Here is an 18,590-nt window from a genome sequence, read left to right as displayed (position 1 = left end):
ATATTTATAAACTTAGAATGTTTAATCTTTAAAACAAAGAGGGATATATTACATTATTTGATACTGTTACAAGCACCCAACAGCCTTTTAAATAAACTAATACAAAAATATATCAAAATAAACTATTAGTGGCCCACATGCTTCACAGCTATACACTGCCATAAGAGAGCTGCATCCCTCTGCAGTTACTCCAAGCTCAGCTGACATCTTGCTGAACAGCAGAGCATATGCGGTGTGTGTGTGTGTGTGTGTGTGTGTGTGTGTGTGTGCCAAGATATATGCAAATTCCCACTGTTTCCGTTAGTGCTATTTGCCATCCAGAAATATGTCCCTGAGTGCCACAGAGTCCTGAGGGACATATTTCTGGATGACAAAGAACATTAGGAAATGAGCAGTTACTAATTCTAAGATGCATGTTTTTACTTACCCCAGTTATATAGTAAGTAAAGTGTGCCATCAAGTCGATTTTGACTCCTGGTGCCCACAGAGTTCTGTCGTTTTCTTTGGTAGAACAGAGGAGGGATTTACCATTGCCTCCTCTCGCACAGTTTGATATGATGCCTTTCAGCATCTATCTATCTATCTATCTATCTATCTATCTATCTATCTATCTATCTATCTATCTTTCAGCATCTTCCTATATAGTACCAGTGGGGATTTGAACGGCAGCCTTCTGCTTGTTAGTCAAGCATTTCCCCACTGCGCCACTTAAGGTGGCAGTTTTATATAGTACAGAAATCAATATAAAATAAGCATTTAAGGACCAAACTAGAGGTGGCATGGGAGATCCATGATCAGCTATCCAAATATATTTTTCTTTGGTTAAAATCCAGAGATATTTGAACTGAGGCCACAATGCAGGCGAATGGAGGTTAACCTCTCCTTCAGTGCCATTTCTCTGACTATGAACCATGGAGGGGAAAATATCAGGTGCAAAGACAGACAACCAGACCCACTGTTTTGGTTTTTTTTGTGGTTTTTTCTTGAGAAGGTGCCATAGTAATGGAATGCCCTCCCTGGGAGGATCTGAAAGGTAGCTTTAAGGGGTACTCTGAGTAGCTTTAAGGGGACTGCAAAAATAATCATCTGCTGAACTGTTTTAACTCTAGTTTTAATCCCTGTAGTTTTAGTGGTAATCTTCTTTTGTTGTACTAATATTCCTTTTAATGTAATTATGTGTTTATTGGGTTTCCCCCCTGATTTTATTCTAAGCTGCCTTGTGAGGCCTTTGTGCCTAGAAGGCAGGGGCAGTACATTAAATACATAAATAAATACAGTACAACGTAACTCTGTCGCTCTCTCTCCTCCCACCCCACGACCACAATGTGGTTAATAGCATCTGGGAAGCCCTCTAGTGTCAAAGCCTTGATCTAAGTCTGCTCCCTTCACTACCACTGCCCCTTGGATGCTCTCAGCTACAAGAGGGCAAGCCACCTACAGCTCACATTGGATTGGCTCATAAATAAGACAAGCTATCCCATGCTAAAATAAGACAAGCCATCCAAGCTAAATGAGGAAATTGCTCAATTTATTTCTAAGCAGGGGCGTATCTAGTCTGGGGCAGGCAGGGCACGTGCCCCGGGTGCCACTTGAAGGAGGGCGCCATTAAAAAAAATTGTTTTTAATTTTTTTTTAAAGGCCTCTGAAAACAAAATGACCACTGTGCATGCTCAAATGGTCTCTGTGAGGCCCTAGGCCATGCCAGGCTGTGGTCACTGCACATGCTCAAATGGTCCCTATGAGGCCCTAGAGGCCAGCAGGGGAAGGGGAACCTTTGTAGACCCCCCCACAGCTTTTAGGAAGCCCCCCGAAGGGGCGACAGGTAACTTTTTTAAAAAAATTAATATAATATGTCACTGTACACATATTCAGTTTGGCATAATGTACAGAGAATCAGGGCTTGTGAATACTGAGCTGATGCTTATGAGCTAGGATTGTATTCATTTGCTCTTACTTTGCTTCTTATGATAAGTGAGTTAAATGTGATGTCTTAATAATATGGCTATTAATGGTGAGTTTGTCTTTGAATCAGTGTGAAATCCTTAGTATTAAGGCCTACTGGGAGTTTCTTGCTCTCTTTCTCTCATTTTAACTGTCTTTCTGAAATACTAGAATATATTCCAAGCAGTGACAGAGTTTACTCTGCATATCCTTTAATTATTTTCAGAGTATCTGGGAAAAGTCAAATTCTCCATTTATTTTTTAAACTTATGTAATAGTGATGCTACAATGCATAGTAGAGAATTAGACAGGCACGTCTGTTTAGTTTACCAAGTACACCTCCACATAGTATTTGGGTATTTCATGAGCCCCAGCATACTGAAATTTGTAGTTTTCCAGCATTTTTTGGTCTGGCTACATCCACTGCTAAATAGTTTTTGAAATATTAAAAGATTAACGAGCTCGACTTGTATTTTTCAGGTGATATTATGGTAAAGATATCTGAAAGATGGGTGTCAGATGTTTGGACAGGGGGCGCAATTTCAGTGCTTGCCCTAGACGCTATTTTCCCTAGATATGCCTCTGTTTCTAAGACAATCTGAATTTGAACCCCCTCCACCTTCTGGCAACCTACACCCAAATGACAGCTTAATGTAGACAGAAGAAGCCCCATTGGGGTTTCTGGTGGCCACACAAAGCTTTTGCAGGAAACTGGAGACTGTGGACACTTTCAGGCTTCCATGATTCTTGGCTGCATACAGAACTAAGGCCACCATTGGTGGGAATGAATGTATTCATTCCCACCTTCTGTATTCTTCTATACAGAAGACCCCCTTGTCCCAAACATTCCTGGCTGCCTTTGCAGCTTCACACAGCCAGGAAAAGTAAGTCAGGAATCTTTCTCAGGTGTGGATTTCATTCTGAAGTGGAGAAGAATTCAGCAGGCCTGTATGCTCACCTCTTCTTTGAGGTGAAATATTAATCCCCTGATAATATTCAGGACCAGCAAGCGTTGTCAGCATTTACTATTAGCTAAAGAAAAGGACTTTGGGAAATTGGTCATTGATCTTCCACATTATGTATGGGAGACTGGCCCCAAGGGCTATTTTTCCAAACACAGAGGGGTTCATGTGGCACTAAGCAATCTGAAATAATTATGTGAGACATTCCAGTGCCACCAAAATTTCAGAACACATAGCAAAATATTTGCAGTTCATTAAATGCATGTCACCCTTGACTCAATAAGCCCTAACCTAATAGTCTGCTTCAGCCAATGGACTCCATGGTAGTAGGGTCACTACCTTATGTAGGTATATGCTACATAATGGGAAATATGCTAATATAATAACCCAAACTCTCCCTGGTTTCTCAGGTTGGGGCAGTGTCCAGGAGTGCTTTTTATCAGCTTTGGATGATACGCCAGATATGTCCATTTCTGGAGACAAATGACCTTAAAACAGTGGTACATATGCTGGTAACTTCTAGGCTTGACTACTGTAATGCACTCTATATGGGGCTGCCTTTGTACATAGTTCGGAAACTACAATTGGTACAGAACGTGGCAGCTGGATTGGTCTCTGGGTTTACCAGAAGGGACCATACAACACTGATTCTAAAAGAACTGCACTGGCTGCTGCTATGCTTCTGAACGAAATACAAAGTGCTAGTACCTATAAAGCCCTTAATAGCTTAGGTCCAGGGTACTTAAGAGAGCGCCTTCTCTGTCGTGAACCTTGTCGCCTATTAAAATAATCTGGAGAGGTCCAGTTATGGTTGCTGCCAACTTGTTTGGTGGCAACTCGGGACCAGGCCTTCTCTGGGGCTACCCCAGGGCTTTGGAACGCTCTCCCTGATAAAATAAGAGCATCTCCTTCTCTATTTTTAGGAAGACCCTGAAGACATACCTATTTTCCCAGGCCTTCAACTGAGACTGAACTTTTAATTTTTAATGTGTTTTTATCTATTTTAATTTTTTATGAATTTTAATGTTTTATATTATATTTTATGTTTTAATTCTATATACCGCCTTGAGATTTTTATATTAGGCAGCATATAAATTCAATCAATCAATCAATCAATACGTCCACCAAAACTTTTCAGCATTTCTTATCATTGTGTTTCACCCTCCAAAATTCTTTCAAAGTGGGTGCAAATTTAATAACAATTCAAATATTGAGAATCAGTGTGGCAAACTGATGGAGTATAATCATCAGGCTCTCTCAGCCTTAATTCTGATCTGTAAAATGGGAACAAGAGTGATCTACCTCACAGAACTACTGCATGAGCAAATGAAAGGAGTGTAAAACACTCTGCTATAGTGCTAAACAAATGGCTAACAAAATGCTTACTATCATGGAAATAACTGCCTTAAGCTAAATTGACATATAGGTTGCTCTCATGTGATCAGATCATTAAAATGCTGTAATTTATGTCACATGCATTTCTTTTAAAAAGATATACACTGTGCTGTCTCAATCAATACAAGCGTGATTGGTTAATGTTCTTTTCCCCCCAATATTTGTTTGCTTTTAATTTGCTTATGCTCTATAAGACAGACAAACATACCTTGATACAATTTTAGTACATGGTATGTCTACTGCCTAAAAGGAATCTTCTTCCTGACAGGGAATGATAGCAACAGGTGCAGTGAAGGATTACAACAGATAATGTAGGATGGCGAATAACCAACCTGCTTTGACACAATAGGAAATTGCAAAGTACAGTCATTATGTTAGAGAATGCCATCCTTTTCCATTCCTAAATCTGCAAGATCCGTCTGTCAATTTCCTTGCTACAAATCTGTCATAAGCAATTTGGCTGTGAACATGTCTGAGTTTGGTGCAGACAGAGAACAGAATACCTTTATTTGGAGATGGTTATTTCGTTTGGGAAGACATTGAATAAAATTTTATGCTGTATTTAGACTAAGAGGTGGGTTTTTTTCACCTACATAGGACTCGTTAGTAGATTTACCATTCAAAGTGTGTAAGTTGATGTAAAACACTCATGCTGAGCAGACCCGATATATTTTCTATAATAAAAACTGGGATTTATTTCATGCTTAATCCAACAGGCATTAATAACTATCACACTAAAAGAAAGAGTACCGGCAAGCATTCAAAGTTCATACCTTCATCTCTATGACAGTCTGGAGAGCTTTCGTCTTAGCTGGTTCAGGCTGAAGTTGGGTTCTTCTGTGCAGTTCCTGTGGAGGGACACGATAGAAGTAAGCTTGGCGAGACATCTTCCCATTATTTTGTCAGTAATCTAGAGAGATTATTGCTCACAGCAGACTTCTAAAGTTCAGTATTCAGACACGCACCAGCCCAAGTGCTACAGGTGCATCATTGCCTATAAATTCCTTCAGCATCATCACAGTCTCTATCTTATATTACAGGCAACGCTGCCAGCACATGCGCTATTTCTGAAACCTTTGTCAATAATTAATGTCAACTGTAACAAAGGCAGAATGTTGTATTTGGACTGAGAAAGATTACAACACTGCTGCCTCTGCCCAGGCATCGAATAAGAAGTCATTCAATTACAGTACATTATATTGCTAATTCAAAACGGTAGGAGAAAATAAGATGTCATTTAGAATCTTCTGCTGAACTTCTCTGCCTAGAGTTTTTCCACTGATATTTGAAACAAGCAATTTGGAGACATTACATTCAAATTTGACATTTTCAGAATAGTAATTATATAGTGAGTTGATGCAGAACCAATCTAAAGTAGCTTTTTTATGTTGACGCATCTTTTCTTTCATGATATGATATTTTTGGAAATTGAACCTCAGTCCATAAACACATTTACTTGGAAATTAGTCCCATAATTTCAGCAAGACATATTTTGATATTGATACATTTAAGGGTCAGAGTATGTATCTATATGTAATAAATTAAACAGGATGTTGTCATTGCAGAACAGTGGGTAATTAGAAAATTGACCAAGAAGGTCTATTGTGCAAGCCACAATGAAAAGAATGGAAATTACACAAGAGCTCTAACCCATGGAGCTTTTGCTTGATAACTTCTAGGTGGACTGTGCCTATACTAAAAATACAAAAGCCTCAATCCAGCTATATTAGGACCAGCTAAAACTACACAGAATCTTAAGGAAGCTTTTGAGTTCTCCAGAACTGTTCATCAGGCTCAATGTTAAGCAAAGGGAGGAAAGGTAGTAGTAGTGAAATAGCCCTGAAAGACTACAGTTTACAAAAGTCTTTAAGATGGAGCCTAGGAGCAGTTAAGCAGATTCGTGTGTATTAGGTGCTTTGGCATTGATCTCAGGCAGCAAACATTTAGGGTTTATTTATGCCACAACCATAGACCACCACTCCCTTTTTGCTTTTCTTAACATCCAGCCCAATAAAGAGCCGAATAAAGAGAACTCAAAAGGCTGCTTAAGATATTGGTGGTGGGGGGGCATGTTATTTTTGTTGGTCCTAATAAAGGTATTGCCAGATTGTGGGCTTTCAATTTTTTTTTCTAGTGAGGTTTATGTGCCAACAAATAACTCTTTCAAATTAAAAGAGAGTTCATATACTGTACTTTTTCTCACTTCTCCCCCGCCCCCGCCCCCATTTCAAACATTCACTTACTGGTGTGAATTGTCTTCTGCCTTCTGCAACCATTACCTTACCAGTAATAGAAACTTATTCAGTATCTTGCTATGGTGAACGACCAGATGAATTCTGAATTCAATCGCGACTTCTCTTCCATCAATCCCACCCTCTAGTTTGTTATTATTATGTGCTCTGTGACTCACCCAAAAGGTTAACTCACTGGTGAACTTGCCAGTCAGATATCTGGTAGTCAGATATCTGGTAGTCACTTCCAGCTAAATCTCCCAAACAGTGCATTTTGCACACAATGCCACAAAGTGAGTTTATACTGACAGAGTTGCCATTAAATTATTGACTCCCTGCAGAGCTAATAAGAGACCACACTGTGCAGAAATTTTCTCTATTCCCCAACTTCAGCTTCCCCAAAGCACTAATCTATCGCCGTCTCCACAAAACTACAGGTAGTGTGTCTATAAGTGATGGAAGGGGGAATATTGAAACAGAATAATTTCCTGAGCATGTCACTCATCTTCACTTCTCCATTCATGTCAGATAGTTTATCATTTAGATTCAACAGTAATCTAAATATCTTGTTGCATGCTCAAATGCCACCATTATATAATGGATACTATATGGGGGAAGGGGGCGATCCAAATAATAATCACCAGCTGTTTGGTCACCAGCAGCTGACTAAAACAGAGATTGATAAACCTAATTCTGTTATGCTCAAATGCATGTTTTTCCTCATAGTGCCTTGGCTTGTACATGAGCTATGGTAGATGCAAGGTGGGAAACTAATGTAAGTCTTTTGAGTCTAATTCTGAAGTCATAAAAGGGTATGTCAGGACCAAGCCATATTTACACTCAGACCATGATGACACTGCCTATTGGGAAGGAGAGTAGTTAGCCTCTACAGAACCCTCTGGCACTTACAGGGATCCCACAGTGACCATAGTGCCTGAGTGACAACTAAAGCTCAAGTCTTCTGTAGGCATTCTTCCTGAAAAGCACTGGATATCAGGGATCTATGTCTCCCATCTGGACTCCCACCCCAGCCTTGGACCCTTCAGTCTCCCCCAGGATGCCAAGAATAGCAGCAACAACAAATGGGTTGAAGTCCAGAATCAGCAGTGAAACACTTGCCTAGTGCAGGTTGGGTCCACTCTAGAGATGAGCCTGAAAAAGCTTGGGCAGCTGCAATTCCCTTTAAAAGTAGGAAATCAGGTCCTTACCTGCTCCTGTGCTGCCCCACCACTTTCCGGGCATGGTGCCCACTCTACAAAAGGCTCCCTGCAGCCTGCGCACAGCACTGGCACACCAAGTACTTGCTAACGCTGTACGCAGGTTTCAGGGAGCAGTGCTGCAGCTGTGCATGGCCTTTTGCAGAGCGAGTGCTGCACCCAGAAAAGCAGTGGGATGGTGCAGGAGCAGGTAGTTTGGCTGCAGGCACAAGAGCCAGTTCGGCACTTCCCTAAGGAGGCACCGAACCAGTTCATGCACATCCCCAGACACACCCTGGATTGCCACCCAGCCGTATCCAAGAAGGGGTGGGCTTCCTGTTGCTATATAAGGGCCTCAGTATTGGCTAGACAACTGTTGGTGCAACAGCTCTACATGGGAAGCTCCCAGCCTCTTGCTCCTGCCATCCATTCCAGTCTCCTGCTCCTGCTCTGTAGTTTCCTGAGCATCCAGTGCAGGATTCAGATACTGCCTGCCTCCAGGCCCAATCTTTGAATCAGACCTCACACAGAATCATAGAATGTACAGCTGGAAGGCACTTTGAAAGTCTTCTAGTCCAGCCCCCTGTTCAGTGCAAGAAACTGCTACAGCATCCCTATGCCTCATGCTAACCACTTGGCATCCTGAGGCAGGAGGTACAGATAAGGTACCAGGGAAAGCGAAATGGGGACCCAAGTAGTAGGCTTAGTGTTCTGTTCCTTGCACCACTGGGACATTTTACAGGCAAAGGGAACTCCTGGGCTGAACTCAGTACCAAAACACAGTACCAAAACTGCAGCTGGCCGAAATGGCAACTTTGACTGCCGCTTGCAGCTTAGCAGCAATCAGGTGACTTGAGGAACTATTAGAGTCTCATCTGGCCTGGTTTATATGCTGACTCTGGTCTGCCTCCTTAGCCTCATTGCTCCTTGTAGATTGAGCTTCTACAGACTGCATGAATCACTGGAGCCCCATGTGATGCTGAACTAAATCTCAAGAACACAAGCCCTGACACATTGGAGCAATGCTGGGCTGAAGTTTTAATCTGCTGGTTTAAGACCATAATAAAGTATCTGATCTGGAATGCTGGGTTGAAATAGGAGGGGACATTTAATGCATGTTCCCCCAATGAAGTCTCCTCCCCCTTGGCTATTTTCTGTCCCTCTGGCAAAAGTATATCAAATTGTCCCCAAGGGGAAGGTATCAGGAAGGAGAGGGAGCACGTCCCCATTGCTGAAGCAGATTTACACCCCCTCTCATTGAGGTGCTCATCCAAATGTGCATCCCCATTAAAAGCAATGCAGTGCAGACGAACAATATTTCCTTCCAGATGCACACTGGAACAATACATCTGAATGCAGATCTCCTCCACAAATTGTACAGATGATCCTCTCATCTAGGTTGCCTCTGCAGTAGGGACACATTATCCCACCATTACCACCACACACACTGGGAAAACAATGGGTGCAAGCAGAAATAGATGCTACCGATTAGAATATAGGGGTTTTACACAAAAATATTCTAACTCCCCACCACCACCACAAATGGCAACTTTGACAGCAAAAGTTAACACTCATGAAAACTTGGGGCAGTACCACTTTTGTGTCAGTACCACTTCCTCATGCTAACATGGCTTCCAACAAGCACCTAAAAGCTGCAGTTACTTCTTGCACAGTCTGAGGAGTTAACTGGTCTCATCTGTTTCTGTGCTCTCTGTGTGTGTGGAAATATATCTACTTTTCAGCCCAAGAAAGTAGTCTGAAAACTCCCATTAGCTTTTAGTTTTGCACTGTGCATAGTCATCCTCTACTTAAAACCCGCAGAACCACCCCACTCCCAGTGCTCAAACATGCTGCTCTCAAAGAGCCTATCAGAGTGGAAGGACCAAACCTATAACTTTTTCAGCAAATGTTTTCTTAGCTCCATGACAACATATTCCTAGCGGATTCTGCCTGTTGTCTTGAAATATTTTATAAGCTATAAGTACAATTTTGAAATGCAGTTTAAAAAAAAATGTTTTTAATTACTCTTTATCTTTACAGCTTGAAGCAATAAAGCTAATGCACACACACACACACACACACACACACACTTATGCACGCGCACACACACACACAACCCACCAACAACCACAATTTCAAAGAGATCTCTTGATTTCTAAGGGCACAGTTCAGACAAAGTTAAAAATATTTACATAGCATTAGTTTATTTTTTAAAATAACTTTATTTTTTATTTTATACAGGTATATACATAGAAAGTTATTATTTATAAGTTACAACAAACAAAATTTCTAGGCACTAGAAGACAAATTGATACAGTCTTACTTACAACTATTCAGAAATCTCCAAAAAGACAGATGTATACAATAACAACAAAAAGGAAGGTATTACGGTAAGTGTTTAAAGTGGCACAATAAATTACCATATATATATTGCATTCAAGCATTCTAATCTTTTGTAAACACTTTTGTTCCTATTAATATAATTCAAAAAGGGTTGCCATCTTTCTAAAAATCAATCTTTATTGATGATTGGCTTTTAAAAAAATGTTTACTGTGTTTTTAATCAGTCCAGTTTGTCCATGACCATCATCTCCCAGGTTTTATCAAACAAGGCTGTAACTGGGGGTGGGGGTGGGTGGCTTAGAATTATTATAATACTTAGCAGTGACAAATTTGGTTGCTAACAAAAGTAATATCATTAGTTTAAATGGTTTTAAGAATATACTTTACTCTCCCACTGAAATCATTTGGACTTAAAGGAAGTTAAAGTTTGGAGTGCAACTTGACTGTAGGATTCAATGGAGAGCCTGAGGGCCAATTCGATTAAAAAAAAACACAACTGGTAGGAATGCAGAAATCTGAGTGACTGCTGCTTCTGTCATCCCAAATTTAGAGTAACATCCAAATTGTTCCTGAAGTGAGAAACGAATCAGTTGAGAAAGTTTAAATATTAATGTGACAAAATAACTGACAGTAGTAATGTGTCAGGTGGTGGGGAAAAGCTGGCCATTCAAAAGAGCAATCCTGCCAGAATCTCATCAACAAATATTACAGCTAGTTTTAAAACTGAACTGCTCCCAAAGGCTACTTAGGATGAACTGGCACATGGACTGAGTGTTATACATCACCCATGGAAACAAGCCAGGGTTTCCACCCATTTTGTCAAAGATGTATAGGCTGCCAGAGAGGAGTATTCCTAGATGTCTATCACAATATGCAGCCTTGCCTCATAATTCTTTTCCTGTTTGCAGTATAAATCAAATTTACTTAAAAGCTTTTCTTCCCTGTTCCTGCTAGTAAAATACAACAGACAACGGAATTCTGGAGAAGATCAGAAAATGACTTGCAGTTTATTATTCTGCGTAGGTAACCTTTCCAATCAGATTCACATGTTTACAGGCTCCCACAAGGCATACATTGTTCTGCATATCGTGTGTTCTGTAGAGTTTCTCTTTTCAGAATTAAGACACACTTGTGGTGTCACATTTTGTGACTATAACTTTTTCCAAGATCTGTCTGAAGGATATTTTGAGTTAACAACTGCTAAAATAAAAATATGAATATTTTATAAACTAAGGCCCCCCAAAAGTATGGGCTTTCCCCCATATATCAACCCAAATTAACTTGCTTGCTCAGTTGGCTGTAGATAATGAGCCAATTCTTGCTCATGATAAAGTACAACATATTATTTCAAAAGGGCTTGTCTTCAGAATAAGATGGATACTATCTTCTTTGTTGCCTTCTGCCTGACCCAAAATAAGACCCCTCATTCATCAGTCTTGAAAATTAAGATTAACAAGAATAAAGTTCAATAGGGATGCTTTGCCTAAAAGGCTGAATTCACTGTACATATAACCCCTCAGTTTATTCTGTTAGGTTACAGGGTAATGTATTTTAATGTTACATTCAATATGCCAAGTAAAATGTTCCACCCATTTTGGACTCTAGTGCAGTTGGAATTTAAGTTTTCGAAGTTGACTTTTGAAGGCTTAGAACCACAGCATCCATATTTGGATGACCATACTGTGAGCTCAGTCTGAAGCCCCACATCTTTGCAGCTCTTTTATCCCCAGCCTAAAACTTCACAATCTATAGAGATTTCTGGCCCAATGCAATGCTGTTGGGACTCTAGCTAAGTGAGAGAAACTTGGCAAGAGCTAAGATTTCAAGTCCATAGCATAGTGTTCCCTTTATTTAATATTAGTTCTAGCCATGCCTAGATTCCCCTAACTCGGTTCTGGCCTTCAAGGTACACTGTGCAAACACATGTGATTGCTGTTGTGTAATGGTGACAGACTTATACAGAAGTGCACAAAGATACGATGATGCCTCTTGTATCCTAATCCATCACAACTGGTGGCCTCTCTGGAAATAGTTTTCTTTTTCCCTTGCTCCAACCTTGCTCCATCCATGCTCAGGAGTGAATGGATTAAAGGAATAAAAATGTAACAAGTTGGAATGCAAAAGCAATAGCAATAGCAATAGCACTTACATTTATGTACCGCTTTATAGCCAGAGCTCTCTAAGCGGTTTACAATGACAATGATTTAGCATATTGCCCTCAACATTCTGGGTACTCATTTTACCGACCTCGGAAGGATGGAAGGCTGAATCAACCTTGAGCCCCTGGTCAGGATCAAACTTGTAACCTTCTGGTTACAGGGCAGCAGTTTTACCACTGTGCCACCAGGGGCTCAAGTAATTCAACACTTCCACAAGACAGATCACTGCAATGCTTGTGACAATAAACTGTATTTCACTATCAGTATGAAAAGCCTGGATGAACTTTAAAATTTAGCACAACACTATTTGAACAATCTGACCAGCTTACCTGGTAATTACCAAAAATATTTGCTTATGGGTGAATTTTGTTCAGTCAAATATACTACTATAAAAGCTACAGGGAAAGTACAAGTTCTGCCTGTATCATTCAAATGCCACATTGCAAGGTTTGTCCCAGACACATCCCAGATGGAGGCAAACAAAAATTTGGTTCCAGATCAATGCCAACCCACAGGCAGCTGGAAAAATTCTATTAATATTGACTACATAGGACGGGAGTGGATTCAAGCATAGTGGCTATAGCATTCCTTGCAGAAGTAAATGCTTTCTAGAACCCAGGGTCAAAGTGACCTTTCCTCTGACTTTGGCAAAGTCTTTAGAATTATGTGAAGCTTAATAGTTCTAGTTTATGAAAACATATTGTGACCCAGTGCAGTCGGAAAATGAACCAGAGTTCCTGAGTTAGAAGCAAGCCATGTGTTATCTCACACTCTCCCCTTTCTCCAAAGTCTTGTGTAAATTCTCTACCCTCACCTACACTTGTCAGCCAGCCAGGAAAAAGAACCCTTTTTGCTCTTGGGACTGTTGCTGAAAAGGTAAAAAGCAAAGTAAGGATTATAGTTGAACACTTCAGGTAAGCAGATCACCTGTGGACCAACCAAAATCCATTGGGTTCCATCCCTTACCCCATGAACTTTGCTCTAGACCAGGCCTGCTCAACATAGGCCCACAAGCTATTTTTGGACTACAACTCACATAATCCCCAGCCAGAATGGCCAATAGTCAGGAATTATGAGAGTTGTAGGTCAACATCTGCAGGAGGGCCGAAGTAGAACAGCCCTTCTAGACCATACTCTGGCACAATACTCTTCATTTCTACCCCGATCCTTTCTACCAGGGATGGAGCACATGATCAAATGTTACAAACTGAAATGAACTTGAAGATACTCCTAAATTCACTTTGAGAACACTGAATAAGCTTGAGTTATCAAGCGGAGTTTAAAAACCTTACACGGTTAACTTTAGCCCAGGATGTTAAAAGCAACACATAACAGTAAACCCAGATAGCGGGGAAAGGGGAATGTGTGCATGAAAAGAGAAGTAGAGAAGGAATAGGCAATTTTATGGCCCGCTGCTATTCCCTAAATCCTCATTTATTTGTACATCTGCATTATGGCCTATGAGTTCTCCAAAGGTACAAAATAGCAAATACATAAAAACTATGTATTTTTACTCACCTGTGAATAGCTAAGAACACAATGGTACGGAAGTCTGAAGACTTTTGATATGACTAGCCTACAATAGTGATGAGCAGAAACTTGGGGAGAGGAGAGACTGAATAATAAATAAATAAATCCAGACTGGCTGGAGCCCTGCAGAGGGCTCTCTAGAGACTGGGGATACAACACCTTGTTGCAGTGCTACATGTTTGCATATAAATGCTAACTTGGCAAAGAGGCACCTTTAATGTGGTGATTCTCTTTTATTTAGCAGGTGGAGAGTAACTGGCCCTATCCATCCCCAGCACAGTACCTCCAGTGACCATTGCTGGTGTCTATATCTTATGTTTCTTTTTAGATTGTGAGCCCTTTGGGGACAGGGATCCATATTATTTATTTATTATTTCTCTGTGTAAAATGCCCTGAGCCATTTTTGGAAAGGCGGTATAGAAATCAAATAAATAATACATACATAATAAAATAAATGTGGCTATTCCACAATAGTCCTATGTCACTCTTTCAACTCTGCATTCTCAGTATACGCCTTCACTCCCTAAGCTTTTCTTCAAACTGGATTCTGACTCAGGCCGCATTCAGACGTAACGTGTAACTGCAGTTAATCATGGCCAAGGTTGTAACTCCTTTATGCTCAAACGTGCAAAACCACGGTTATGGGCCGAAAGCTACCTCTGGTTGGCCTCACCAAACTCCGATTTGAACCTTTGGTTATCTCTAAGGTTCACTAACCAACACCTGAGGTTTGGATGCCAAAGTGTTATGCCCGACTGCTGATGCAGTTATAAATGTGGTTAGGAGCAGATTTTCAAATCACGATCACAGAGGTGATGGCGCAGACATGCCTGAGGATGCGGCTTCTCAATATTTTCAGTGCTTCTCACTGGCAGCCTCTCGGAAAATCAGCCCCACACCTCCTGTCAGCTATGTAGCTATAGAGTTGGCACACTACATCCCACAGACCCCATCCTGGACTTGTCAGCCTGTCAAGCAGCACAGTTGCTTGGGGCAACCCCAATTCCACCCTGTACCTTGCTCCCCCCCCCAACCTGGCAAGCAGTAGGGCAAGGAGTTTAAGGTATAAGAGGCAGACCAAAGCAGGCAACCTGGATCAGCAAAATTCCATTTTTTTCCACATATAGGTTGGGGAAGGGTGTGTGTGTTGGGACTGCTGTGTGTTGGAAAGCGGTGAGCAAGGGTACCTCAGAGACTACTTCCCTGATCCAGAGGACAGCGGCCAAACTGCCGCAAAAACACGCTCACTGAATGGCCATCTGCACCTGTGCACAGGTGGACCATCGCCTACAGCTCTTACAGTCACCCTCACTGCCCTGGGTGGAGGAGGAAAGGAAAGTACCCCTCCCACAATTCCATATGCCCACTTATCTGCATACAGTGCACAGATGAAACGCACCCAGGAGTTTTGAATTCGTATAAATGTACTTCCCATTGGTCCACTCCATGGCTGCGCACACGGCCAGGCTATGGCACACGGAGTGTCAGAATATCTTCTTGGGTGCATGCAAGGTTTCAGAGGGATTTGGGGAGAGGCAGGTAGTCAATAATATGTTCTATTTTTTACCAGAGAGAGTTGGGGGCCCCACTTGGGTTCATTGGCAACTAAGTGGGTGGCTCAATTCATGAGCTTGCAGTCCATGGGTGGGAATCACCCTTTGCAGGCATAGCACAGCGGCATAGCACAGCACCACCATATTCCGAATAGACTAGCCCTCTAATGAGAGCATGAGCCCACTGGAAAAGCGGTCAGACAGCAGATTTGTGATGGGTCTGGATGGACCGCTTTGCCGAGGTCACCCCTCGCAACATCTGGTTATGTTTGGACAGACATGGAGAGGAGAGCTGGTCTGTGGAGAGGAGAGCTGGTCTTGTGGTAGCAAGCATGACTTGTCCCCTTAAGCTAAGCAGGGTCTGCCCTGGTTGCATATGAAAGGGAGACTAGAAGTGTGAGCACTGTAAGATATTCCCCTCAGGGGATGGAGCTGCTCTGAGAAGAGCAGAAGGTTTCAAGTTCCCTCCCTGGCTTCTCCAAGATAGGGCTGAGAGAGATTCCTGCCTGCAACCTTGGAGAAGCCGCTGCCAGTCTGCGAAGACACTACTGAGCTAGATAGACCAATGGTCTGACTCAGTATGTGGCGACTTCCAATGTTCCTATGTTCCTAGACCCCCAGCATCCTTTGCCCTCCCCTATTTGCATATCCCATTCTAGCAAATGTGGATTTCCCCCTCTTCTCCCGTAATGAAAGCAGAATTCAACTGCCCTCCCCCGGGTGGTGTGTAGTGCTTTCAAGGTGCAGGGCTACTTGAAGGGGCAGCAGTGCCATTGCTGGCAGAAGAAGCATTGACACTGAAGGGCATTTAAAGGGCTTTCAATGCCCCTTTCCTGCTGAGAGCTGGCGAAGTGCTCCAAAAATGGATGATCACTCTCGGCATGCCCCTTCAAGATCATAGCCAATCTCCACTGCCCTGCTGATGCAGTGATGCTTTGTCCACAGTCTGGCTGTGGAGCTGGTTGGGATCAGCCTCAGAGGCCAAGCAGCAGAAAAGGGCTCCCTTCTCCTGCTACTGGAGTTTGGCAGTTTCGTGATTGTGCGCAGAGTGATTTTGAGTTTTAAAGTGAAACCCTGGCCATGATTAACTGCGGTTATCCATTATGTCTGAATGCATCCTCAAAGTAAATTTCAGTTCCCTCACAATCAAAACAATTGTCAGCTAGGGATGCTCTCCCTCCAGCTCCCACTGCCAAAAGAAACTGAATTTGGAATATTCCAGTCAAATACTTGTAAAACCTTGAGTGTTTGATGTTAATACTCAAAAAAACACTATTAATTTTTTTTGCCACAATTCTCTAACCCATCCCTGACAATCTCTCCCATACTTTCCTGAAGCCACAAAAGCCTTTCCTTTGGGAAGGGTTAGGTTAGGGCATAATGGGCAGTAGAGTGCTCCATTCTAGACAGGAAAGGTTGCATAAGGCCTCTCTTTAGCTGCAAATGATGTACAAAAAATTGTTTCCTGCTGTGGAATCATGGGGCTTGGTATTCCCTAACTACAAGCATAAGTAGATTAATTCACATTTTGCTTCCTCCCATTTTAATGAGGTCTTTATGTGTTCTTCAGATAGGTGTGCTTAAAACTCACATGGATCTCTAGCATACTATGATTTCAAACTATACAGCTCAATAGCTACACAGGGCTCACAAACTGATAGTTAAATACAAGACCATGATTACCTCAAGATTTGCAATTTCTTTCTATAATATTTTGGGTTACCAGCTAGGCTAAATAAATCTAAATTATCTTCATGACGAATATAGGTACCTTAACATATGGGAGGGAAAACAAGATGGGATAATGATACTCTATGCCAACAATATCACAGATAAGTATTTTTAAAGGGTAATGTTTCGATAAACAGTCAGAAATATCTTTTTGAGCTTCTTGGCTTAAGTTAATTTGTAGGCAATTGATTGTGATTGGTTTATTATTTAAAGCACCTGGAGATATTTATATAGGGGAAAACAGACAATATTATGTATCACTGCTAAAGAGAATTGTGATCTGCAAGAGAAATATTTTTGCGGGATACGGGTGTATGTGTACAGAATATCCTGAAATAAAGAATTATCTAAATAACATCAGCCTCTTTAAAGCTTAATGTTTATATGTATAGAAATATGTTACTGAAAACCACATTAATTATAACTCCAGGTTGTTCAGTTTTTTAAATAATTTATGGAATGAGTTTGGCAAAGGACAAGCTAGTATTGTTCCTAGGTTGATATTCCAAGAACAGCAAAACAGAAGAGACTTGTCCTAGTGTAATGCAACCTTTCAATGGAAGATAATTCTGTTCATTAATGGCATATCAAGGATCATCCCCCCCCCGCAAAAATAAATGAATCAGCTTCCTTATTTACTTAATTAAACTGCTATGATGTTCTTAATAATAATAACATAATAATAATAAATATTAATATAATGATAATTTTATTATTATTACACTATTTAATAGTAACAATATTTAATAATATAGTACTGTGAGATACAGTAACCTGCCCAAAATCACTAACCGGGTGTCATGGCTGAGCAGAGTTTTGAACCCAGGTCTTCCTGCTTCTTAGAGAGTTTATTATTATTATTATTATTATTATTATTATTATTATTATTAATAATAAACTCTCTAAGAAGCAGGAAGACCTGGGTTCAAAACTCTGCTCAGCCATGACACCCGGTTAGTGACTTTGGGCAGGTTACTGTATCTCACAGTGCTATATTATTAAATATTGTTACTATTAAATAGTGCTAAATATGATCAAGAACTTATTAATTATTTCCAAGGTTCGTCCAGGCATCAGCAGCCTGCTCAGTTTGAGTCACTGACCTTCTCTTCAACCATTCAAGATTCTTAAAGACAAAAACAAACTTCTCTTGATACTTTTTCCTTGGTGGTTTGGTTTTATATAGTTCTTCTGAAGTTAAACCACACATTTACATAATGTAGCCTAAAATGAGCACTCACCAATAGTCAAAGACACAATAGGATAACTTCATTAATAATTTAGTATCAACTTAGTAATCCTTTAATTTTATAAGAACAATTTTACAAAGAAGGTGCAGACTGAGCAGGTTGCATATTTCATGTAATTGATTAAATGCATTATTATTTCTACAGAACACTATTGAATTGTCACAGCAGGGTGGCACTCAGAAAAGCATTAGCTACAATTCTGAGTGACAGCGAAGGTTTGGTGAAGCTCGGGGAGGGAGCTCCCCTATTTGGGCTGAAATGTTGAAACAGAGTTTGTGATATTTTATTTTACATATTGA

The 18,590-nt window shown here is 40.9% G+C and overlaps 1 protein-coding gene and 1 long non-coding RNA gene across 30 annotated transcripts in view; one reads left to right on the top strand and one right to left on the bottom strand.

Annotated features, from left to right (window-relative positions):
• ERC2 (ELKS/RAB6-interacting/CAST family member 2) overlaps positions 1–18,590 on the bottom strand; it is a 1,070,068-nt gene that overhangs the window by 711,569 nt on the left and 339,909 nt on the right. For 25 of the 26 annotated variants that reach the window (XR_008316192.1, XR_008316193.1, XR_008316208.1 and 22 more), the window contains one exon: positions 5,072–5,146. The exons of the other annotated variant lie outside the window; for it this stretch is intronic. Coding sequence is in view for 6 of the 25 variants with exons in the window: in XM_053296295.1 (XP_053152270.1) it covers positions 5,072–5,146 (75 nt within the window). In the remaining 19 variants the exon portion in view is untranslated. The remainder of the gene's footprint in view (positions 1–5,071; positions 5,147–18,590) is intronic. 26 annotated transcript variants of the gene reach the window in all.
• LOC128345032 (uncharacterized) overlaps positions 1–18,590 on the top strand; it is a 39,679-nt gene that overhangs the window by 4,937 nt on the left and 16,152 nt on the right. For 2 of the 4 annotated variants that reach the window (XR_008316218.1, XR_008316219.1), the window contains exons 2-4: positions 5,015–5,167; positions 9,967–10,115; positions 11,023–11,091. This is a non-coding gene — a long non-coding RNA (uncharacterized LOC128345032). Of the gene's footprint in view, positions 1–5,014; positions 5,168–9,966; positions 10,116–11,022; positions 17,798–18,590 lie in introns of those variants that run through there. The other 2 variants (XR_008316217.1, XR_008316216.1) reach the window with 2 other exon arrangements.

The sequence above is a fragment of the Hemicordylus capensis genome, chromosome 2 (genome assembly GCF_027244095.1).
Source record: "Hemicordylus capensis ecotype Gifberg chromosome 2, rHemCap1.1.pri, whole genome shotgun sequence".
Lineage (NCBI taxonomy): Eukaryota > Metazoa > Chordata > Lepidosauria > Squamata > Cordylidae > Hemicordylus > Hemicordylus capensis.
This window is presented reverse-complemented; position numbering and strand designations above follow the sequence as displayed.